The 26,347-nt window shown below is 38.8% G+C and overlaps 2 protein-coding genes across 13 annotated transcripts in view; one reads left to right on the forward strand and one right to left on the reverse strand.

Moving 5' to 3' along the window:
• The window catches only part of LOC106083762 (fasciclin-1), a 108,680-nt gene that overhangs the window by 39,513 nt on the left and 42,820 nt on the right, over positions 1-26,347 (forward strand). For all 12 annotated transcript variants that reach the window (XM_059361996.1, XM_059361999.1, XM_059362003.1 and 9 more), the window contains 3 exons: positions 22,414-22,546; positions 22,747-22,916; positions 23,009-23,145. In XM_059361996.1, coding sequence (XP_059217979.1) covers positions 22,414-22,546; positions 22,747-22,916; positions 23,009-23,145 — 440 coding nt within the window. The remainder of the gene's footprint in view (positions 1-22,413; positions 22,547-22,746; positions 22,917-23,008; positions 23,146-26,347) is intronic.
• Positions 1-26,347, reverse strand: part of LOC106083760 (uncharacterized) — a 175,151-nt gene that overhangs the window by 22,389 nt on the left and 126,415 nt on the right. The window lies entirely within an intron of this gene.

Genomic DNA, 26,347 nt, shown 5'->3' on the forward strand with positions numbered 1-26,347 from the left:
CACTTTCGCTCGAGTCCGCCAGTCCTTTATTGTGTTTTTGTTGTACAACTACGATTTGTGGCAAAAAACAATGCCGAGGACAACTACAATACATGAGGGAGGGGCAGAAAAACAAACGGACAGGAACCTTTTCGAACATTGCCCTCACTTAATTATTGAGGACGGACGTGTTCTATGGGGCAAAACATTGTACGCTGACTCGAGGGGGAGAACGCTACACACACTCAAATGCAATATTACCAACGGCAACTTGGACCTAGGACGATAACTAAAAGTCGTGTTCTATTGTCCTAAGTCATGACACCATTTCCTGAGCGCACATTCAAATGCTCGTCCCCATATGGCGGCAGAATGTGTTTTTAGAAAAACTAAAAATTCCTGAAAAGCACGAAACATTTGTTCGAATCCGAAAAGGTGGTAACATAGCATACGGTAAGGTGGCAACTGACAATGGTGATGATGATGATGATGATGTTGATGTTGAAGTAGAGGTAAAGCAATTATTAGGTTGCAGTTGAGTGGGTGTCTGCATATACAGAAATTTGTGCATTCGCTTGGCCACATTATTCACCCAGTCGCATTGCCATGTCTGTCCTATGAACATGGACATGGGCAGGTGAAAGACTGATTTAATTCAGCACAAAATGACATACGTGGTTATGGAAGGACACATATGGCAACAAGACAACCAGCTCAATATTGTTACGTGCGTGTGGTCAACTCAATATTCTGAATGGGCAAATATTTACTAAGGGTTGAACAATAATTGAGAGCCACTATGTAACGTTTGATGTTTACCCCTACCCCTACCCCCTACCTATTCTGTTTTCGGTTGGTTTTTACTGTATAGCTAGCTAGCTAGCCACGTCAATACCAAATGACGACGACATATTTATGGCCAGCGGAGTTTTTCTTCCATTTATTTTTTCGAAAAATCGAATGTGTTTTTAACCAGCCTAAAACAGCATTCATGTTTTTAAACAAACATTACACATATGACACCCCAGGGTTACAACATCGACTGCATTTGGGAGGGTGGCATAAAGTCATCAACTATGTTTTACCCTTAAGGGAGGAAAATCGTATAGACATTTATGCAGAGGTTTTCCTGATTATACAACGAAAGAATTTTTATTTTGTATATTTTTTTTTACCATCACATAGAGGGTAATCATCATATATGGTAGAGAGTAACTGTATGTAAAATTTGCGCTTAATTGTAAATTAAAACAAGTAAAAGCATGGTAAGTTCGGCCGGGCCGAATCTTATAGGGGTGCTGTATCATAGGGGAGCTGTATCAGGCTGAAGACCGATTCAGACCATATAAAGGGTGATTTTTTTGAGGTTTGGATTTTCATGCATTAGTATTTATGCATGAAAATCCAAACCTCAAAAAAATCACCCTTTATATAACACGTATATTGAAGGTCATGGGAGAAGCTGTTGTACAAAATTTCAGCCAAATCGGTTTATATGGCAGCTATACCAGGTTATGCACCGATTTAAACCATATTTGGCACAGTTGATAGGAATTGCGCCCTCTAGTCGGTCAAGAAGTCAAGATCCCAGATCGGTTTATATGGCAGTTATATCAGGTTATGGACCGATTTTGTAGATTGGTGATAGAAAATCAAAATTATGTTCTAATTCGCTTAAAAGTGCCCTGTAAAGTAAATGTTTGACTGGGACCATTAGTGACATTGATGTGGCATCACAAAACGACGTACACATTTGACTTTTTGTATTCATGCATATAAGATTTTTTTTTTGTGGATTTCATGTGCTGGGTATATGGGGTTCGGCCCAGTCGAAGTAAAAGCGTTGTTAATTACTTGGTAGTTATTAACATTTTTGGCAATCATTTTTGGCTTTGCTTTGCGTTTGCGTGTCTTTGGAACATCTCAACCAAAAAGTAGGACACCTCAACAAGGTTTTAATTTGTATTGCAAAATTACTTGAGTTTTTCAAAAAAAACGTTTCCTGAAATAAAAAACAACTGCTTTTGTTTTTGAGGATGGATAAAACACTCGTACATTTAAACCTTGAATAAACATTTATTCACAGAAAAAATGAAAAACATTTGAACCATGTTAAGAAATTTGTTCATTCAATTAAAAAATTCGCTGAAGTCCGGCCTGTAAACGAATTTGTGTTATTGATTAATAGATGAGGTTAGGTTGAAAATAGGATGCAGATATTAATCCGCCCCATGCCACTATGGACATACACCTAAGCCAGTAATCAGCTTGCTGTGCGCTCTAAAAACTATAAAGTAAACTTTAAAAAGAAAATTTTAAGTTAGGAATTCCGTGCTACTCACAAAATCCTTATTAGTTTTCAATGCCACTCCCCTAAGTTGGTTCATTTCATGTCTGATTTTGTGTCTCCACCTAAGAACCGGTATCTCTTGGACGCGAAAGCAGGGCAATGACAAAGGAAATTCTCCAACCTTTCATCATCTTCCCCGCATGCTATCACTTGCCGCACCGATTTTACATAAGTGAGCTCGTAGTCCTATGTGTCCCCCTATGATACCAATATCTATACTAACCTTCCTGCTTCCTTTCAGTAATAGCCTCGTCTTCTCACTATCTGGATCCCCCATAGGGGATCTGGCTGCCGACCGTTTCGCTGTTCCACAATGTTGCAGGCGCATTCGTCGCCCACTCCCTTATCTCGGACTGCGTCGACCCGAACGGCTTTGGGTTAACCAAGCTTATTGACAGCAGTCCTCTGGGCTTTACCGCCAAATCGTCTGCCCTTTCATTACCCCTTACTCCGTTATGGCCCGGCACCCAAACGATGCGGATTTTGCCATCCCCAGAGAAGGCGTTAATCTCCTACTTACACTGCAAGACTGTTCGTGACCTTATCGTCCTGGTTGTTATTGCCCTTATGGCAATTGTTCTGTCGGAAAAGAAGTTAACACTCGACGTCCTTGCGTTAGCATTCCGTGATCGCCCGGATTTCCGCCTGCAGGACCGTATTATGGTCTCAGTCCCTGGGTTCTCAATGTAAACCTCCTCTTGATCCATTCGTGTAACAAGATCTTCCAGATGACAATACAAGGGTTCCGCCAATCCAAGACTGTGTCGATGGCAGCAATGCTTCGCACTCGACCTCAAGGTTCATCTCAATTATCCGATCGGAAACCTCTTCCCTTACTTCCAGGTTTCCTATCGCCGTTTCGATTATACCAACATGTTCTCTGAACCTGTTGTATGCTCCTTATGTTGCACTTTTTCTCCATAGCAGTCCACCAAACTACTGAGGCGTATGTAAGTATTGGTCCCATCACGCACCTGTAGAGCCAGTGGACTATCCTTGGATTCAGACCCCATTTCGGCCTACGGTCCGTCTACATAGTGCCCAACATCTGTGAACCTGATATAACTCCCATACAATAAGTAGACTTGCCAATTTAATTTCTTGAGCCACTATAGGGCGCAATTCTTATCCGATTTGGCTGAAATTTTGCACAAGAATTTCACTTTGGGCTATAAAGAGATATTGGCCAGAGAACTTGACAAATGCGATCCATGGTGAAGGGTATAAAAGATTCGGACCGGTCGAACTTAGCACGCTTGTTCATTTATATGAACATATTTCCAGTGCGCCTGGAAATTAAGCGCCTCGTTTAATTAACTTTCATTAAGCTATTATAAGCGGCAAAGCAACCGCGGCTTGGATCTATTAAAAGCTAGAAGCGAGCTAAGACGAGCGAACAAGATGCTGCTGTTAGTTATTACAGCGTTTTACATTTAATAGAAAGCTATAAATTTAATTATAAATGATCCAATTAAAGTCTGATGCCGCAAATGAACTTCAATGAAATATTTATTGTTTGTTGCACACTCAAACCCTCACAAAAACATGCACAGACACACACACACACACATTGGACTAGACATGCACTTTAACAATAATTACAAAATGTTACCCTCTTGATTGACATTTCGAGATGAATGAATGGGAAATGAGTTTCCCAGCAGCGAAATATGGTCATATCGCCCAAATTATTTCAACAATTAAAATTTTTGAATTTTTGAAATGCTCCATCTTTCCATCTACAAGAGTGAGGGTGTGCAATGTCAGACCACATCAAACGATGCCTGCCATCAAGTCTCAGACATGTCTGCTGGAGTTGTGTGACACAAATTGGGGGTGACTTTTACACATTTATTACCCATCCATTACTGTTTTAATTCTTCTCCTTAATAAAATTTCAATTTAGGTCCTGAATAATTTGTTTAACGGATTTTTGTTAAGACATTGGCTTGGCAAACAGGTTTCCTATTTAGAAAATAGCTCTGTTCGCGTATCCTTCCAGTAAACATTTGAAGGAGATAAGGAACAGCCTTTACTCGCTTTTGCTACTTATTTGAATCTAACAGCTGGTTTCCAGCTGTTTAATGCTGCAAATTTCTTCTAAAAAAAACCTCCAATAGGAATTTGCAAGCACTAAATTACCAAACTCTCAGAATGTTGCTCGCTCTCCCGCACTCTCCCACTCTCTTCTGCTGCCAGATAAAGTACCCGAACGAATTTCAGTAACAATTTGTGCAAATTTTAAGAAATTTTGGAGTACACGAACACACTCAATGCCACCATAGTAAAACTAATTGCTATCAAGATTTGTTGAGCGATAACACACAGGGTTAATGTACATGCATATATCGTATGCACTGCACACACACACACACACACATTCAACATAATAGGGAATGCGAGTGTTTGTGAAAAGCTAAGGAAATTGTCTCTCTTTAAGTTGAGTAGAGCATTTTCTTCATACATGACTGGCCAATTCACTTGTCTGGTGCTGGCATATGGGAGATAAGGTGATAGTGTGGGTCCCCAAACATATTCAAATGCCAATTTATTCCAAGAAAAATACGGGTTGTCGCGCTTCGCTGCCTCTAGGAATAGTTGGTATCATTATAATGATACCAACTTGAGTATGCTTACTCAATCTGATTAGCTGCTGCTACAGCCACCACATATGCATTAGCTTGAAATTTTGGTTTTTGCTGCCGATTTGTGGTTGAAGTATTCTCATACTCAAAGGGTGTTACGCACTGGCATGTGATGAAAAGGTTCAAGCAAATTTAGTTTAAACAACTTAGGCCGCGTTAAGTTCGGCCGGGCTGAATCTTCACATATCCTCTACAAATGATCGCAGTTCTTTGAATGGCTTTTTCAAATCGATTTTAACTATACTTGGCACAGTTGTTCGAAGTTATAACAAAACGCCATGTGCGAAATTTCAGCCAAATCGTAGTAGAAATGCGCCCTCTACAAGCTCAAGAAACATATCGGGAGATAGATTTATGTGGGAGCTACAAAGGTTTTAGTCCAAATTGGACCGTACCTGGCAAAATTGTTGGATGCATAAGAAAACATCACGTGCAAAATGTCAGTTAAGTCGAATAAGAATTGCGCTCTCTAGAGGCTCAAGAAGTATAATCGTGAGATCGGAACTATATCAAAACATGGACCGATATAAATATACTATATTTCGGCGAGTTACAAACGAATGACGAAACTATTATATCCCCATCCTATGGTGGAGAGCATAAAAAAGTAAAAACATGTTAAGTTCGGCTGAGCCGAATCTTATACACCCTCCCCCATTAATTGTACTTGTTAAGTTCTTTACATAGTTCCTCTTTACCAAAAGGCTATGGGAGGTTAAACAAGGAATCTTATTTGTTTTTATACTCGCCATCAAAGGATGGGAGTATATTAATTTTCCAGTCCACATCCTTCTTCAATTTGGTCCAGATCGGTTCAGATTTGGATATAGCTGCCATATAGACCGATCTCTCGATTTTGAAGGTTTTGGGCCCATAAAAGGCGCAATTATTGCCAGACTTTGCCAAAATTTGTGACAGTGAGTTGTGTTATTCCCCTCGACATCCTTCTGCAATATGGCACAGATCGGTCCAGATCTGGATATATCTGTCATATAGACCGATCTCTCGATTTAAGGCCTTGGGCCCATAAAAGGCGCACCTATTGTCCGATGTCGCCGAAACTTGGGACAGTGAGTTGTGTTAGTCTCCAGATTTGGATTCTAATGATGTCAGAAATAAGAAATCTCAGTTTTTTTTTCATTTTAGGAAAGGAATCCCCCAGTAGGACTTAAGAAGTCAAATCAGATCAAGATCACGGACACTGTTAATTGTTCAGATTCGGGTTATACTTGGTGTAAATGTTTGTTATTGCAGAAATCATTGTGCAAAATGAGTGCCAAGTTATGCAAAGATTTGAACCATTGTTGGTAGAGATGTTGAAGGTCACAATAGAAGTCCTCGTTTAAGGCAAATCAGATAAGAATTGCGCTTTCTAAAGTCTCAAAGAGTAAAATTAAATGAGGCGAAAAACCATGTTGGTTTTAAAACCGCAAAGTTTTTAACACATTTTAATTTTACCCCAGAGGATAGCCAAATTTTTGCACCCTCTGAGGCTGAATGCCAATTTAGATTTTGACTTATATACTCTGAAGTCAGCATTAGATGTGAATACATATATTTTTTTTTAAATACTAACTTCTCGTGCTAAGTCAGAAGGAGTTCCCTCAAACCCGGATGTGTTTAGTACATAAACGTTGCTGACAATCTATGGTGTCACCATTCTGCCCTTCATATTTCAAAGTTTTTTCTTGTCTATGACGATTGCTTATTATTGTATGCAAATTTTATGGGTCATGTTCGATTGATTTGTGCATCGTTTTTATGATTTGATAATACGACCAACATATCCGGAACGCATTTGCGTAAGTTAAGCAAAGTATCCTTAAAGGGACAATCCTTATTTTTTGCCATCCACAAACTTTGACTTGTCAAGTGTATATTCATGTAGTTAGGCTAGCTTTACACGAGCGAATGTGTGCGTGTGTTCATAAATTATGATGTAATTCAGTTCAACCAACTTGTGTGTGTGTGTGGCTTTATGTGGGCCTCTCATCACACCCACACACCCACGCACGTGCTCCAACATGTGAAACTTTTCAAGCTGGAAAAATAAAAAGAATTTGCCTTTGTTAAGGGCGTCATACTTAGTTCATTTTGATTTGATTTCCATGGTAATGTCATTCGTTGTGCTTCTAGTGGGGGAGGGAGGGAGGTAAAATGATGGGCTATAACAAATGTGTGATTGAGAAGCGAGTACTCACTTACTCTCTCTCTCTCTCTCTCTCTCTCTCTCTCTATCGCTCGGCTGGTGTGTGTGTGCTATTTTGTATTTTACCGCTGCCGCTGCCACCGTCACTTACGTTTATGTTTATGTTGTCAATGACGATGACAATGACGTCTAGGGGGTAGTTGTTGTTGCTGCCGCTGCTTTTACTGCATTTGAGAACGGTGCAGCGTCTGTGTTTTGATCGTTACACCATCAATTTGCTACAACTTCAGCTGAAACACTGCAAAAAATCCCCTTTTATTGCCTTCTCATGTCATCTTCGCTGTTACTGGCTGTTGTTGTTGTTGTTTTTTTGTGTTAGTGTGCGTGGTTAATAACATTCATTGGGGAGGGAAAGAACACAGAGAAGAACAACGATTTCCATAGAAAATGACACAAAATTTATGGAGTTTCGTCTGAACGATGCGTTGTCCTTTAATGCGCCTGTTTACGGGCGATAAAGGAACACCAAAACTGAACGCTCCAATGATTTTGAAAAGAGACAAACACAAATCAATGGAAATCGTTGATAATCGGATTTGATAAAATTGAATTGACTTACAAATGTTTAATTAAAAGATTCACACATACATAAACACGCTTTGCACGTTGTACAGTCCCTGTGCCTGGGTTGCTACATGTGTCCGGGACCAGGGTGCTATCTAACCGCCACAACCACCACCTCCCATCCTTCCTATTAATACAATATGTGCGAATTTTTACTCATTGTACATTCATTCAATATCTCTGCGGGGGTTTGAGGTTTCGGTTTGAGCTCATTAAATAAACTGGCCTTTGCTAAAAGTCCAGTGATGTCCTGTGCTGACTGCCATTTAACACATTTGCAATGTTGCTAATTTGCACACTAATTTTCGATGTTTAGGACACTGCAGCGAGACACTTAGACGCACACAGCTGCAAGAGTTTGTTCAGCATTGTTTATTATTACATTAAAAGTTGTCTAGAATGTAAACGATAAAGAGGACATCTTACACTTGCCGTCATTTGTTGCAACGAGTACAAGTGCTATGGTGTTATTAAGTTATTACAACTGAAAAAATACTAAAAACTTTCTAAAAGATAGACTTTTTGGGACTCCATGCCAAGATATTTGTCCAGCTTTAGACAATTGTGATGAACGCTTCTGTTTAAATAATAGAATTGCAAAAAAAACTTTCATAAGTTTAGGCGTATGTGCGATTCCTAGTCCGCCAAGACCTTCATCAATGAGATGTGTGAAATGGATTATGGCGCTTTACATATCGATAACTATTGAGCGGTCTAGAACACACATCTGAGTTAAAAACAGGGCTCTGTAAATTAACCTGCCTCAAGCTCAGGTTAAGGCTTTATTTTCTTCGTTCTGATCAGCGTTGCCGATTTGGGCCTTTTCTACCAAATTTGGTAGAATTTACTTTCAATTTTAAGAATTTGGACGGATGGACGGCCCATTTCGGTTATGGTAGATTTTTATCGAAATTATCATTCTATGTAGTCATTCTGTTTGCAACACATGGAAATATCCATTTACGGCCCTACAAAATACAATATATGCCTATATTCTTGATCGTCGTAAAATTCTTAGACCATTTAACGATGACGGCAAAATTTGAGATAGCACGATATTTTTCCATACGCGGGTTAAGTTCGAGATTCGGCCTAATCGAAGTATATTTGAATACCAAATATATCGCTTTTGGCGATATTTTTCGCCTATTACTTTTTAAGATATTGTAACATATTTTTTGTTTCTTTGGTTCGACCTATGCAGAAGAATAAATTCTTATGCGGGCATAGGTATTATATTACAGTTTATAAACATCATAAGAAAAAAAATTTTTTAATCAAAAATAATTAAACAAATAAATAATTTTTATTTTTTTCAATACCAAAAGGAAATACATAATTACAATAATTTGTTTTAAAATATTTTATGCACCATTTGGATAATTAACATAACATAATAAATTAAATTTTGGAAAAAGATATTCAAGATACTTATAAATCTTAGATCTGAATTGACTGTCGTTAGAAGTTAGTTGAATGTTTGTAGGTAGAGTGTTCCAAAAACGAATTGAATATAAAAAGAAAATATCTAGCCCAGATAGGGGGATTTCTTGAATAAATTATTCTATGTGGGCTTACAGTCGTACGCATTTTTAAAAGATTTTCAAAGATTATTCCATAGATAGATTTAGCATGATCGGAGATGTGTGCACGTTTCGAGAGGCCATAAATGTATCTTGTAATATTATTGAAGCAATCCTCAATTTTACTTCCTTTCCACCGCAGCTTGAAAAAAATTCGCACGCATATAAGAGCCTAGGTACTAGATGAGTTTTAGCAAGTCATAGTCTGATGCGTACTGGAGTATAAATCTGGTTTACGTATAGACCACGCAGCAAGGATTAGGTCCTACCAAAGGTGGAAGCAATGTGATCCTTCCAAGTGAACTTATTGTTGAAAATTACAACTACAATAACTTACGCACATTTGCAACGACGTCAATACGAGACCCTGCAATACAAATATCCCAGTCGACAACTGCTACATTTTTGCCAATTACAAGACCCTTAGACTTCCTAGAATTAATACGCAAACTATTTGCCTTCGCCCACTGCTCAATAGCCAATAAGTAACTGTTCATGTTGGCTTTGCCAGTTTAAAACATTATGTGTCTGTATGTACACTGTCAAAGGCTTTTGAATGATCCAGTAACACCAAGATTGAAACGCGATTATCGTCCATATTTTGTCGTAAGGCCGTTACAGCAGGTTGATTTCCTCTCATTTCTCCAAAAATATTTGGTAGTAAGAATTGACATTCGGAATCGAAGCCGATGTGACACAACTTTAACAGACCTCCAGACACCTTTTTAAAAATTTTAATGTAGCGCAAAAAATAATGTTTTGCCTAGGAAGAATCAAGTTCGATAAATAGAGATTATTCTAGGCGGTTGCAGTTAAAGGAAATCGCAAATATTTAAAAAAAGTTGGCAAAGATTTCGATTTTGAAAGTAAGGAATTCAAGTAACGCGCAAATCACAAGTAACAAGTGCTTTATATTGCTTTGCCAGTTTATTCTCGATATTTGCAGTATTTGATTCCAAAGATTTTACTTTTGTTATTAACACGTCAATTTCTGAATACCGTGATTCCACGACTGCCACACTCTCACTGATTTTACACAGTTGAGTTTTAAGAGAATCAATTTTTATGTTCAGCTCTTTTATAAACGTATCTTCCAACGAGTCTAAGTTATTGTTTACTTCTTCTATTATTCTCTGCTCACAGTTCTTTATTTCTTGGCTTAGCACATCTTTCATTGTTTTAATGAGCGACTCTGTGAGTTGTTCAAACTGTTTGTAAATAATTTGGGTAAAACGAAACGGCGACTCACTTATTGTTAATCGTGGAGTGTTTTGGCAGTTGTCGAATAGAGAGCGTTGGAAAAAGACATTTGAGTATTTGGTAGACGGAGTGTTGAAACTGGTTTTCCTTTTAGAAGCGTTCGACTCTGAGAAAACATGGGACATATCTCGGTGTTGTTTTATCATTGATATTTGTGTAGCATTTGAAAAAGTAATCGCAAAAAATATGGGGTTTCAACGAAAAACAAAAATAGTACCAGCTTTAATTTGGATCAATGAGTTGCTGAGTTATTTAAGATTTTGAGTCCATAGAAGTCCAAGTCTTATCCCCTATTGAGAACATTACCACCAGGAACCGAGAAGGGGCAAATTCTCACACATCAATGAGTGCTTTCCGATTCAAGTTTAAACTTACTAATAAGGGACTTTTTTTTAGCCGATTCCGAACGGCGTCCCGCAGTGCGACACCTCTTTGGGGAAAATATTTTAGAATGACCATGCATGGCATTGTACCTCGCAAATTTAGAGGGGACAAAGACCGCTTTGTCTAATTTTCTCGCCAGGATTGGAACACTTCAACATATCAAACTTTAGCCATTAACGCAGGATTATTGAACGTAACTAACTTTGTTTATTGCAAACCCTTTAGCAGCTTCGCTACGGTAAAAGGATCTTTCGTTTGTTTTAATACCAAAAACTCTTTAATTGTTGTAACCACATTTTCTTGTGGAGGTGACGATCCTCGTCAAGCTCCTGTAGGTAAGCAAGATCGTTTCGGCCCAAAGGACCGATCGCAGCGGAAACAGGGTGGCAATGGTTATTTAAAGGCGCCAATAACTCGCCTTGTCATATTGAGCATCGTAGGCACTCAGTATTTGTGCAAGAGCCGCTGTCCGCTTGATACCGCTGATTGTTCGCGACTGCAATTACAGCTACTCCGGATGGAGCATTCCACTATCCGCACCCTGTGGACGCGTCTATCCTACTAGAGAGAAAGGATGAGAGTATTTGAGCGTATACTCACACTATTGCACATTATTGTATACGTTCACAGGAAAATAATCCCAAGCAGGCCCATGGGCTTTCAAATAATTATATATAGACACATTCTGACGACAACATTTTTCCAATCTTGTTTTGGCAAATAGCTGTCAGTGTATTGAGCGGCTTGATTAATTCGGAAAGTGAACATTTTTAAAGTTTCGCCTAAGATACATCAAGTAAGAACGTGCGAAGTTAGGCCGGGTCGTATTTTATATATCCTTCACCATGGATCGCATTTGTCGAGTTCTTTGTGCGGTATAATATAATAATTGTTATACTATTGGAGATATATCAAGTTATATATAATCCGGTTCGGACCATAAGTAAATTGAATGTTGAAGGCCATAGTAGAAGTCATTGGGTAATACTTCAGTTCATTCGCTCAAGAAGCATATTCGAAAGATAGGTCTATAGATCGATATTGGACACGTATATTGAAGACCGTTGTACAAAATTTCAGCCAAATCGGATAATTTTGCGCTCTAGAGGCTTTAGAAGTCAAAATCCCAGATCGGTTTACTTGACAGCTAAATTAGGTTATGTAACGATTTGAACCATATTTATCGCAGTTGTTGGAAGTCATAACAAAATACTTCATGCTAAGTTTCAGCCAAATCGGATAAGATTTGCGTCCTCTAGTGATTCAAGAAGTCAAGACCCAAGATCGATTTATCAGGCTGTAGATTTATCGATTTAAACCATATTTGGCACAGTTGTTGGAAGTCATAACAAACAAACGGTTTATTTGCCAGCTATATCAAAACATGGACCGATATGGCCCATTTACCATCCCAACCGACCTACACTTATAAAAAGTATTTGTGCAAAATTTGAAGCGGTTAGCTTTACTCCTTCGAAAGTTAGCGTGCTTTCGACAGACGGACGGACGGACAGACATGGCTAGATCAACTTAAAATGTCATGACTATCAAGAATATATATACTTTATGGGGTCGTAGATGCATATTTCGAAGAGTTACAAACCGAATGACGAAATTAGTAGGGGGGTATACTAATTTCGTCATTCGGTTTGTAACTCTTCGAATCCTATGGTGGAGGGTATAGAAAAGGCACCTTTACTTGCGGGTATTATATTATCAAACGGTTAAAATTTTTGAGTCATTCATATCTTCCAGTATACTTTTGATAAATTCAAATTTATACCGTATGGCGGCAACCAGAGCACATTTAGTTTGAAATTTTCTTTCGGTTTTCCTACCATCCTAGGGTCTAAACAGAACGAGAGCGTTAAGGCTTAACGCTTAAACAATAATTGACTTTGACAACTAAAACACTACTTGTGGCATCCGTGTTGCTTTTGTGGGATTATTGTTCAGAGTTGCATTTTTGCAATGTGACGCTCAAAAACAAAGCTCATTCTATTGCAGCCTTAAGTGTCTTTTCTATATATAAAAATAAAAAAATTCCAACAGCTATGTCATAAGAATAAGAATGGCCACTTTTGGGGCTCAACACACCAAAACGGTTTTTTCCTCGAAAAAAAAAATGTATATCTACGAGTTCTAGGAATAAATCTGGATATAATGTCTTTTTATACCCTCCACCACCTCGAAAAAGCGTCTAAGACCCCATAAGGTATATATTGTATATTCTTGATCGGCGCGACATTTTTAGTCGAACTAGCCGTGTCCGTCCATCTGTCTGTCGAATGCACGCTAACTTTTGAAGGAGTAAAGCTAGCCGCTTGAAATTTTGCACATATACATACTTCTTATTAGTGTAGATCGGATGGGCAAAATCGGTCCATGTTTTGATATTGCTGCCATATAAACCGATCTTGGGTCTTGACTTCTTGAGCCTCTAGAGGGCGCAATTCTCATCCGTTTGAAATTTTGCATGTGGTGTTTTGATATCACTTCCAACAACTGTGCTAAGTATGGTCCAAATCGGTTCATAACCTAGTATAGGTGCCATATAAACCGATCTCCCGATTTTGCTTCTTAATCCCTGAATCGGACTATAACTTGATATAGCTCCTCCTCCTCCGTCCTTATTCATTATTCTTTGTTTGCCTAAAAAGAGATACTGCGCAAAGAACTCGACAGATGCGAACCTTGGTGGAGGGAGTTCGGAACGGTCGAACTAAACACTCTCTTACTTGTTTCTGTTATCGCTTTTGCGAGCACTTTTGTAAGCATTTCCCCTAAGAATCTGCAACCGCCTCAGTGTCTGTGGTGTTTATTTGCATAAATAAAGCAGGCATAAAGCATACATTTATTCTTAATCAGACACTCTGTGGATTACAGATTATAACAGAAAATTTTCAACTGTTGATAGTTCCACTCTATATAAGGGGCTCAGACTGGATACGAGAGTTTGCCCTAGCAAAATTGTTCATGGAAGAAATGAAATGCGAAAACCTTATAGTGCTAGGTGATATAAACGTTAGAATAGGCGAATCACAACAAGGCATTGTTGATCTATATAGAGATTCGTTCCACGCATGTACTGGGCCGAGAAAGTCTAAAGATAAAGAATTAAATACGAATGGACGAAGGTATATCGACTACTGCAATGAACATAACCTGGTAATTCTAAATGGCCAAACATTAGGAGATGAGGACGGTAATTTTACATATTTGAGCAACACCGGAACCTCAGTAAATGATATATGCTCAGTATCCATAAACATGCTTCAATATGTGGAAAGCTTCAAGGTGGTAGACAAAATCTGGTCAGATCATTTGCCAATAACTCTTAACCTAAAGCTAAACAACACAGTAGTCCCACAAAATAGGCTCAATTTACTACCGAAGCTGCATTGGAAAGATAGTCATAAATTGCAATACCAGGAAAACCTCACCGCTAATCTGAGCTTACAATTAATGTCCAACAATATAACATGTCTCAAGCACATGACAAATACAATTGTTGCATCGGCAGTTCAGCAAAACAAAGCGCAGCAGTACGTACCACAGAAAAAGTGGTTTAATGATAGATGCTACTGGGCAAGAAGGAAAACATTTGAAATCTTATCGAAATTTCGGAAATCATCGTCGGAAACAGATAGACAGGCATATTTGAGCGCAAAAAAAAGATATAAGGACATTTGCGAAGTATCTAAAAGAATGTACTACGCCAATATCTCTGAGAAACTAAATAATACATCGAATGCAAAAGAATGGTGGAGTTTAGTAAGAGAGTTAAATGGCCAGGACTTTCGTATCAGTCATACTTTATCCGCAGAGATACTTAGAACCCATTTTATGGAACTGCTCAGGCAGGAACAATCGTCCTTGAGAGTTCATTACGCACCTGCACTGATCGTAAACGACATTCTAGATAAAGACATAACATTAGAGGAAATTAAGTATACCCTTGCCAAAACAAAACCGAACAAGGCGCCAGGTGAAGACCGAATTCCCTATGAATTCTATTCAAATGCTACTGATGAATTCCTGACCCAGCTTGCAGCAATTTTCAACAAGATCTACACCGAGGGCAAAATTGAGGAAGAATTTCAGAAAACAGTTATATTCCCTATTCATAAAAAAGGCAGACTCGATGATGCATCGAATTATAGAGGTATATCCTTTATGAATTCCGTGGCTAAAATATTCATGGGTGTACTAAATGATAGACTGGGACAATGGGTTGAAGAAAACAATATATTGGTTGAATTCCAGGCAGGTTTTCGAAAAAACTATTCTACGGTGGACAATATATATAATTTAGCTTCGATGGTCAATATCAAGCTGGCGGAAAAGAAGAAGGTTTACGCGTTTTTTGTAGATTTTCGAGCGGCATTTGACAAAATTTCACGAAACTTACTTTTCTACAAATTAAATCAGATTGGCATCTCTTTCAAATTTATAAAGATGATAGAAGCTGTCTATCAAAACACTCAGTCAGCAGTGTGGACTGGAGAAGAGCTGTCTGGTTATTTTGATACAGAATCTGGTGTAAAACAAGGGTGCTTACTATCGCCATTATTATTTTCTCTTTATATAAACGACTTAAGCGATGCACTGGAAGGAGGTGTAGATATAGAAGGCATAAACATAAAAACCCTGCTGTATGCTGACGACATAGTAATTTTAGCGGAGGATTCAACTACCCTGCAACAAATGATAGCAAACTTGGAAGAATTTTGTAAAAAATGGAGCTTAATAGTCAACACTGAGAAGTCTAAAATCATGGTATTCCGAAACGGGGGAAGACTATCACAGCAGGATAAATGGTTCTTCCATGCAGAACCATTAGAAGTGGTATCAGAATATAAGTACTTAGGGGTGGTACTAACGCCCAAAATGAAGTTCTTGAAGCATATTCAGTCCCGGACAACACAAGCTAAAAGTGCTATAAAAGCAACATGGAAAAACTTCTTAAAGAAAGACGAAATATCCCTGCAAGATAAATGGAACTTGTACATGGCGGTTTGCAGATCGGTACAGTCGTATGCAGCGCAGGTCTGGGGCTATGAATATTTTGAAGAAGTTGACCAATTGCAGCGTTTTTTCTTAAAAACTGTTCTTAATTTGCCAGACTCTACACCAAATTATGCTCTCTATATGGAAACAGACTTACAAGAAAGTCATTTATACACACTGGGACTGCATTTGAAGTATATATCTAGTACGTTGTACAGATATAAAAGGGATAGACTGCCGCATAAACTTACACTTATAATGGTCCAGAAACAAATATTTTGGGTGAAAGCTTTAAACGACATTCTAAATGAGCTGGATATGCAACCATTGGTTGGAAATATAACGCAAGGTGAATGGAACAGTATGACTAATTCCATCATAGATTCACTATCGCAAGCTAACAAGCAAAGATTGCTGCAGAAAGCTTTACAAAGCAGGTCACGGTTTTATAAAAACCTGGATTTCACAAGAGGGTGTTTGTACCTAAATGGCGAATATAAAGTTAAGGACATTACGTGGATATTTAAAGCACGGGTCGATTTGATATACCTCAATGCTAATCAAAGAGGCTTAAATTTGGTTGACAACGATTTGTGCACGCTATGCAATTTGAGGGAGAGAGAGACAATATACCATTTTCTTGCCGTATGTCCCATACTAAGAAGCCAACGCATGCTTTTCTTTCACAGGCCGACGCTGACAGAACCTGAATTAATTAGCATCTTAGATGGAAGAGAGGTAGCAGACTGGGATAATCTTATAAAATATACCAAAAATGCCTTACAATACCGAAAGCTAATATTAACCGAGTACGCCTAATACTATTAAGCATAGACTAAAATGTCCCTTAAACACAGCTTTGAAAATGTTTCTTTAAATCCGGCTGACGACTTGAAGTCATAGCCGTAAATCTTTATTTTGATGGATTAACTCTGAAATACGCTAATATATTGCTTTTATTTTATTTTAAGTTTATTTAGACATTATTGTATTGAAAAAGAAAATAATGAAAATAAAGATTACTACTACTACTACTACTACTTATTTGCAGCTAATTAAATTCAAATGCGACTTAAATACCAAACCACAGGCACTGCTTCCAAGTAGTCTTAACAATTACCCCTTAAATATTTGTGCCTGTATGCATGTGGTTGCTGCCAGAAAACCGTAGTTAAGCGATAAATGTTTAGCTAACAGATATAATCGGATTTGCCACAAAAATCAAATTGAATTACAAATGTTTAATTGGGAATTGTTTCTGTTTCCGAAAACAGAAAACAGAGAAAACACAAAAGCCCAACAAGAGGGGTGAGTTTTTTACGGCACAGCTCAATTAAGGCAACATGTTGTATTTTTGTATTGTATCTTTTTTTGTGCAAAACCTGCATTTATTGGTTAAATTGACATGTTTAAGGGGCTAATGAGGTAGATTTTGGCAAAGCGATAAGTCAATCAAATTTTTGGTCAAGGGAACTTAAAGGCTCGTAAATTTAACAGCGAAAGAAAACGGTAGGTTTGAATTAAATGTATTGCATTTTGTACAGTAATCGGGACCGTACTTATTTTTTGTTTTTTTTTTTAAACGTGTATGACATTTTTTCCTTTTTGTGTTTTTGGCTGGCGCTATTAAATTCAATCGCTTGCGCTTATATTCTAATAAATTATTATTAACCAATGACATGTACTATATTCAATGCATTGTCATACATGAGTGAGGGAGGGTTTGTTTCTCAAGCCCATTACGACAATATGGCAAAATTTCGCATACATCTCAAGTTGGCGGCGATTTTGGAATTTTATTTACCATCAACAACAACAAGCCTTTTATGAATTTTTTGCCTTGGCTATTGGAAATTAAAATGCATATCATTTTGTGGATTCGCCATCCGAAATTCTATTCTGCTTCAAAAAATTCTAAACTTATAGACATAACTTGAAATTTAAAGGCTATGACATGAAACATCATCTGCTGAATGTTTTGATAATTCATTTCAAAATTCCACATAATAAAGGGTGATTTTTTTGAGGTTAGGATTTTCATGCATTAGTATTTGACAGATCACGTGGGATTTCAGACATGGTGTCAAAGAGAAAGATGCTCAGTATGCTTTGACATTTCATCATGAATAGACTTACTAACGAGCAACGCTTGCAAATCATTGAATTTTATTACCAAAATCAGTGTTCGGTTCGAAATGTGTTCAAATTTTGACAAATTTTGTTCAGCGATGAGGCTCATTTCTGGTTGAATGGCTACGTAAATAAGCAAAATTGCCGCATTTGGAGTGAAGAGCAACCAGAAGCCGTTCAAGAACTGCCCATGCATCCCGAAAAATGCACTGTTTGGTGTGGTTTGTACGCTGGTGGAATTATTGGACCGTATTTCTTCAAAGATGCTGTTGGACGCAACGTTACGGTGAATGAACACATTTCGAACCGAACACTGATTTTGGTAATAAAATTCAATGATTTGCAAGCGTTGCTCGTTAGTAAGTCTATTCATGATGAAATGTCAAAGCATACTGAGCATCTTTCTCTTTGACACCATGTCTGAAATCCCACGTGATCTGTCAAATACTAATGCATGAAAATCCTAACCTCAAAAAAATCACCCTTTATATACTCCAGGCAAAGGACGTAGCCAGGGTGGGGGTCCCCCAAAATGATTTTGTCTGAAGAGAAAATTTAAATTTAATTTATTCTAAACAAAAGTTTCATAAACATTTCTATAATAAAACAAGTAAAAAGGCGTTAAGTTCGGCCGGGCCGAACTTTGGATAACCACCACCTTTCGTCAAAATCCGATGCAAAATTCATACCTTATGCCCCATAGCAGCTAAATCAATACATGTTCCGATTCGGTCCAAATACTGATAAGTAAAAGTCATTGTTCAATTGTATATAACAAAATATTGGTCATTTTTGTAGCTATATCTAAAAATAAACCGATCTGAACTATATACGATACAGATATCGAAAAGCATAACATAAGTCAGTGTGTCAAATTTCAGTGAAATCGAATTATAAATGCGCCTTTTACGGGGCCAAGACTTTAAATCGAGAGATCAGTCTATATGGCAGATATATGCAAATCTTGATCGATCTAGACAAAATTGCAGAAATATGTGGAGGGGCTTAACTTAACTCTCTGTCCCAAATTTCGGCATAATCGGACAATAAATGCGCCTTTTATGGGTCCAAAACATTAAATCGAGAGATCGGTCAATATGACAGCTATATCCAAATCTGGACCGATCTGAGTGAATTTAAAGAAGGATGTCGAAGGGCCTAACACAACTCACTGTCCCATATTGCGGCGACATCGGACAATAAATGCGCTTTTTATGGCACCAAAACCTAAAACCGAGAGATCGGTCTATATGGCAGCTATATCCAAATCTGGACTGATCTGAACCAAATTGACGAAGGAAATCGAAGGGCCTAACACAACTCACTGTTCCAAATTTCAACAAAATCGGATAATAAATATGGCTTCTATGGGCCTTAGACCCTAAATCGGCAGATCGGTCTAATGGCAGCTATATCTAAATCTTGATCGATCTAGGCAAAATTGATGAAGTATGTCGAAGGGCCTAACACAACTCACTGTCCCAAATTTCAGCAAAATCGGATAATACATGTGGCTTTTATGGGCCTAAGACCCTGAATCGACGGATCGGTCTATATGGGGGCTATATCAAGATATAGTCCGATTTAGCCCATCTTCGAACTTAACCTGCTTATGGACAAAAAAAAAAGAATCTTTGCAAAGTTTCAACTCAAAAAAAAAAAAAATTTAAAAAATTTGTAACATAGGCCACCGTAGCGCAGAGGTTAGCATGACTGCCTATGACGCTAAATGTCTGGGTTCGAATGCTGGCGAGACCATCAGAAAAAAATTTCAGCGGTTGTATTTCCCCTCCTAATGTTGGCAACCTTTGTGACACAACTCACTGTAAAATTTCTCTCCAAAGAGGTGTCGCACTGTGGCACGCCGTTCGGACTCGGCTATAAAAAGGAGGCCCCTTATCATTTATTGGAAGTCATAACAAAGACGTCATGCAAAATTTCAGCCAAATCGGATGAGAGTTGCGCGCTCTATTGGCTCAAAAAGTCAAGATCCAAGATCGGTTTATATGACAGCTTTAACATATTATGAACCGACTTGAATCATACTTAACACATTTGTTGGAAGTGATTCCAAAACACCACGTGCAAAATTACAGTCAAATCGGACGAGAATTGCGCCCTCTAAAGGCTCAAGAAGTCAAGACCCAAGATCGGTTCATATGGCAGCTATATGAAAACATGGACCGATTTGAACCAAACTTAGCGCAGTTCGCCATGTTATCCAGGCATCCACAAGGCTGTCCAAGAAAAAAAAAAACTATTCGGCTGAAAGATTAGTTGGTAGGCACGGAGAAGAAACTGCTCGAGAGCAGAATCGCAGAAGGACTCCAGAATGTGTTAGATGATTTCTTCTTTGGGCATGATTTGAAGAGCAATTATGACCAATTGAAAGCTGCCTTCAGCAATGGTAAAACTGAGATCATGGAAAAGGGGGCTGGAGAGATGACATGAAGTTTCTCTTCCACCTCACTCGTGTCTTCCGTCGCATCACTGATGGGAGAAAGATCCCTTTTGTAAAGTTTAAGCAGATCCCATATATCTGCAATACACGCCGGAACCCTCATACTCTTGCTGTGTTTAATCTGATGCCTAAAACCCGGAACAGGTTGCGTTAAGTCTGTTCATTCATTTCTCACTCAGGGGCTTAATCAATTGTTCCGCACCATGGATGTTGAAGAACTATCTGTAGCACTAATTAACTTGCCAAAAGCTCTCAATGAAAAAAATTAATCTCGTGAGCGGGCGTTCAAAGTTAAGCAATACTTATACAACTTCTGCAGCAACAAGGACAACCTCCCACTTAGATTCATTTATAAGGTGGACGCATCGGCGAATTGCTACAACAAAGCATGATTTTTGGGAACTCGATATGTCAAAATTTGTAAGCAAGGGGTGAATAAAATTCGATTTGCCCTGACATTTCAAATTTTAGGCAAGGCGTATTTAATAAGGTGGCCGCATCGGTGAATTGCTCCAACAAAGCATCGGCGAATTGCTACAACAAATATATGTCAAAATTTGTAAACAGGGCGAAAAAAATTCAATTCGCCCTGACATTTAATATTTTCGGCAAATTTGTTTCGACCAATCAGAGCAAGAAGAAAGATGTTTATTAATTTTTGAGTGTCAAGTAAACTCTTATTTAAAAACGTTAAAAATTCTAATTGGCTCCAGAGGCTTTACCCACAAAACTGGCTGGAACATTGAGGTCCGATCTGTGTGGTGTTCATTGCTGTCGCGAGAAGCGTCCACTGATTGCGGATAACGGAATGCTCCATACAGAGTAGCAGTCGCGGACAATCAGCGGTATCGAACGGAGAGTCTCAGTGAAAGGCCGGGTGGCACCGACTCTTGCATAAATACTGAGTGCCTATGATGCCCGATATGACAAGGCAGGTTATTGGTGCCTTTAAATAACCAAAGGCCAACCTGTTCCCGCGGCGATCGGTCCTTTGGACCGGAACAAGCTTGCACAACTACAGTAGCCTGACAAGGATCGCCACCTCCACATGAAAATGTGGCTACAACAACCCACAAAACCACCAAAATGCCAGGTTTAAATAATTTTCGTTGGGTTATTGTAGCCGACCAAATAGGAAGATTGTAATTAGAGCTCAATCGTCACAAGGAGGGGTTGTGTACCCCTTTTTGGCTTTTGGATATCTCTTGGATTTTCAGATCATTTGAAAAGGACAGTTAAAGTTTGTTGGCTACGAGGATGTCGTTGTCATCATTGTGTGTGGCCGGTCAGAGTGCATATAGTATGCTGCCAAAACACTAGGTACCTCTGCTAGTTGTGATGGAACTTTGACCTTGCGCTGGTCACATGGCAGACTTAAGCTCGATTTGTGAGCACCTATTGTGAGACTGCCCTGAAAATGCGAGAGTAGGTGCAGGATTATGGCTACACAAAATCTATTCTCCTGTATAAATTATCTTGATCCAAAAGTCCTTTTGCACCATTCTTGACTACCTGATAAATTCGCCTTGGGCCCACCTTATGAAAAACACGCCCTGTTTTGAAGTTTATGTAATATTTTAAGGCGAATTCAAAAATTAATTGGCATATCAAGCTCCATGCTGTACGGCCACCTTATTAAATACCCCTTGCGCACACATTTACAATAAATTGAAAATGATGTTACAGTTTCTTAGTTTCCACCTCCCAGCTTAATGAAGTACAGCAAAACGCCACCGTTCAAGTTGTAAAATGGTTTCTTTATTATACTCGTTTATCGTACATATAAATTCGCTACCTTGCTCTGATAAAAAGTTCTCTTCTCCTTTGTCTCGTTACAGTTTTATAGTTTATTGGAGTCAAATCAAATTGCAAATTCCACATTATCACTGAGAGCGTGCACACTGTTTGTACCCACAAACGAGGCATTCCAGCGCCACAAGAACAAGGCCACCTATGTTCTCTATCACATGGGTGAGTTCGTAGAAACCAGGACGACAGTCTGGCGTTGTTTTGTTTTTTTTTTCGCTATGTCTTTATTTGAGTTCTTCATTAGTTTTGTCTTTAATTAAAAATATGCACTTAGCATTCGGCATTGTAGTTGTAATTGAATTGAGATTAAAAGTGATTGTGATTGGATGTCGCCTCTTGTACTTATGCCCTCTCACCTACAGCTACTGTGGCCATGACTCAGGATCAATTGACCAAGACCATACCATCCGACATGGATGGTAATCCTCCTTTGTACATAACAAAGAATCGCAATGGTGATATCTATGTGAACAATGCCCGCATCATACCATCGCTGTCGGTGGAAATGACCAATCATTTGGGTAAGAGGCAGGTACGTTTCTAAAAGCCGCGCAATATGTGCTTGCAATAGATATCAGCTAATCTGATCTTGATTTACTGTTTGATTATTTCGCTTAATTTCAGGTAATGCATATTATAGATGAAGTTTTGGTTCCACTTACACCGCTGCCCAATACCAAAACGGAAATCACCAATCCAGATGCATTTCAATTTTTGCAACAGTCTGATTTACTCGACATCGGAGAGGATAATCGTTTGAGGTATGTTTTCAGTTTAGTTAATTGTTTTTGTTTTTTTTTTTTTTTTTCAATTTAAGTTTGCAGATCAGGTTATTACACCGATATTGACATAACTAAAATGTGCGTTGAAATACGCTACTTTCACAGTTTCCCTTTATAGAGCTGTTAGAAGTAAAAACTAAGGCTTAATTATTAAATTCAAAACAAGCTCTTCAATGTTGAGGAAGCTAAACAAGGCTCTACGAAACAACGCCCAATAAAATAACCTCCAACGCAACGCAAAAATTGTGCCCAAAAGTAATTTGGGGAATATTTCATTTTATTTGGGGTTTATTTCGTCTATATTATTTGGATTTTATTTGATTATGATTTTATCGCCACTCCTATGGGTGACCACCATAAATGACCTATTACGGATGCTGACTGAGGAGGGATTTGAACCCGCCTGCTACACAGACGATGTTATAATACTTCTAAGGCGTAAGGATCCGAACCAGCTAAGCAGAAGGGCCGAAAGGGTCTTGCATATGGCATATGACTTGGCTAGACCCAGACCATACAACAGGTTCAGAGAACATAGGCATAGGCGGAGCGATGAGGCCACTCCCACTAGGGCACTGGAGACTATTCTAGATATTCGACCCATTAAGTATGAGGCAGCCACTACGGCTATGAGACTTAAGGCGATGGGAGAATGGATTGAGGATTGGAGCAGCTCATACCATCGCGGTATAATCGAGGCGACAATGGGAAACATGGAAGGATGGAAAGATGTTTCCGATCGGATACCTGAGATGAATCTTGAGGTCGAGTGCGAAGCACTGCTGCCATCGGCACAGTCTTGGTTTGACGAAACCCTAGTATCAAGATCATGTTACACGGAGGGATCAAAGCTAGAGGACAGAGTGGGCCTGGGGCTTTACATTGAGAACCCAGGGACTGAGATCTGTTTCAGACTGCCTGACCATAATACGGTCCTGCAGGCGAAGATCTGGGCGATCACTGAATGCGTGAAGTGGTGTGGTGCTAACGCGAGGACGTCGAATGTGAACATCTTTACCGACAGTAAAATTGCCTTAAAGGCAATAACAACCAGGACGGTAAAGTCACGAACAGTCTTGCAGTGTAAGAAGGAGATTAACGCCTTCTCTGAGGATGACACAATCTGAATGGGCGACGAATGCGCATGCAACATTGTGGAAAAGCGAAACGGTTGGCAGGACGGCGAAAATCCTATGGGGGGATACAGATCGTGAGAAAGCGAGGCTTTTACAGAAAGAAAACAAGATGGAGGTCAGTACAGCTATTGGTATCATAACGGGACACTTAAGACTACGAGCTCACTTATGTAAAATCGGTGCGGCAAGTGATAGCATGTGTAGGGCATGCGGCGAAGATGATGAGGCGTTGGAGCATTTCCTTTGTCCTTGCCCGGCTTTCGCGTCTAACAGCTACTGGCACTTAGGTGGAGACACAATACCAGACATGAACCAACTTAGGGGAGTGGTATTGAAAACAATTAAGGATTTTGTAAGTAGCAAGGAATTCCCAACTTAAAATTTTCTGTTTAGAGGTTACTTTATAGTATTTTAGAGCGCACAAGAAACCGATTAATGGCTTAGGTGTATGTCCATAGTGGCATGGGGCGGATTATTATCTGCACCCACTTTTCCACCTAACCTAACCATTTGATTATGAAATAAATCCCAAAAAAGAAAACAAAATAAACTCCAAAAAAATAGTTTGGGGATTATTTATTTGTTATTTTTTTTTTTTTTTGTTATTTCATTTGGTCAAACGTTAGTTTTTATCGAGCTATTTAGAAATTATTACTAGAAATATCGTAAAGATTTGTTTTTGAGTCCAATTGAAGGCATTGCATTCATATTTTTGCGTATCACTTTCAATTCGAAGTCAAACTTGAAGCGAAGAACAAGTGATTATGGAATTTAAAATCTTTGCCGGTAGACGCAGAAACGGCAAATTGTTGTAAGTTCCCGGCGAAGGTTGCGCTTCATTCTAGAAAATCACCATATAAAGAAAACATGTATTATGTGCGCCATGTGGAAAAGTACAAAATCTGGGAAACAAACAAATTGCATCTCGTAAGACCTCTGTCAAAATTAACTTTACTTTCAATTGTAAAAAATGCAAATATTTGCCCATGAACAGGGTCAAACTTCTCACATATCAATGAGTGCAGTCCGATTCAAGTTTAAGCTCAATGATAAGGGGCCTCCTTTTTATAGCCGGTCATGAGGGGATCCGTCGTACAAAATTCCAGGCAAATCGGATAATAATTGCGCCCTCTAGAGGCTCAAGAAGTCAAGTCCCCAGATCGGTTTGTATGGCAGCTATATCAGATTATTGACCGATTTGAATCATACTAGGCACAGTTGTTGGATATCATAACAAAACAAGTCGTGCAAAATTTCATTGCAATCGGATAAGAATTGTGCCCTCTAGAGGCTCAAGAAGTCAAGACCCCTGATCGGTTTGTATGGCAGCTATATCAAAACATGGACCATGGCCATATGGCCCATTTACAATCCCAACGAGACATACACTAATAAGAAGTATTTGTGCAGAATTTGAAGCGGCTAGCTTTACTCCTTCGAAAGTTAGCCTGCTTTCGACAGACAGACGGACGGCCGGAAGGACGGACAGACAGACGGATGGACATGGCTAGATCGACATAAAATGTCACGACGATCAAGAATATATATACTTTATGGGGTCTCAGACGAATATTTCGAGTAGTTACAAACGGAATGACGAAATTAGTATACCCCCATTCTATTGTGGAGGGTTTAAAAAGGTAATTATGCAAAAATAGTGGTCATTTTTTTTTAACAAAATAAAGCTGTTCATATTTTAAACTTTTGAGCGTTGAGTTCACATTTTGGAGTAGGTAGTGGAAGAAAAATACGAATACGGGATGTTGCAATCTGCCAACTGACAGCTCTGTCGTAAGGCTTGACACTTTCGAAAAATACGAGGGTTGACTTTTATATTTCGGGATTGGACAACCCTTGTGTTGCAATCTGCCAACTGACAGCTCTGTCGTAAAGCTCGACATATTTGAGGTTATACGTACTCAGAACGTTTGGACATACGAGCGCTATATGTGTTGTTTACAGTAACTTGAAAGATTCATCTCGCCCCAAAAAATGGAATTAATTCGTGAACATTTCGTGCGATAATTTTTTACAACTTTCGACGT

The sequence above is a fragment of the Stomoxys calcitrans genome, chromosome 2 (assembly GCF_963082655.1).
Source record: "Stomoxys calcitrans chromosome 2, idStoCalc2.1, whole genome shotgun sequence".
NCBI classification, from domain to species: Eukaryota; Metazoa; Arthropoda; class Insecta; order Diptera; family Muscidae; genus Stomoxys; species Stomoxys calcitrans.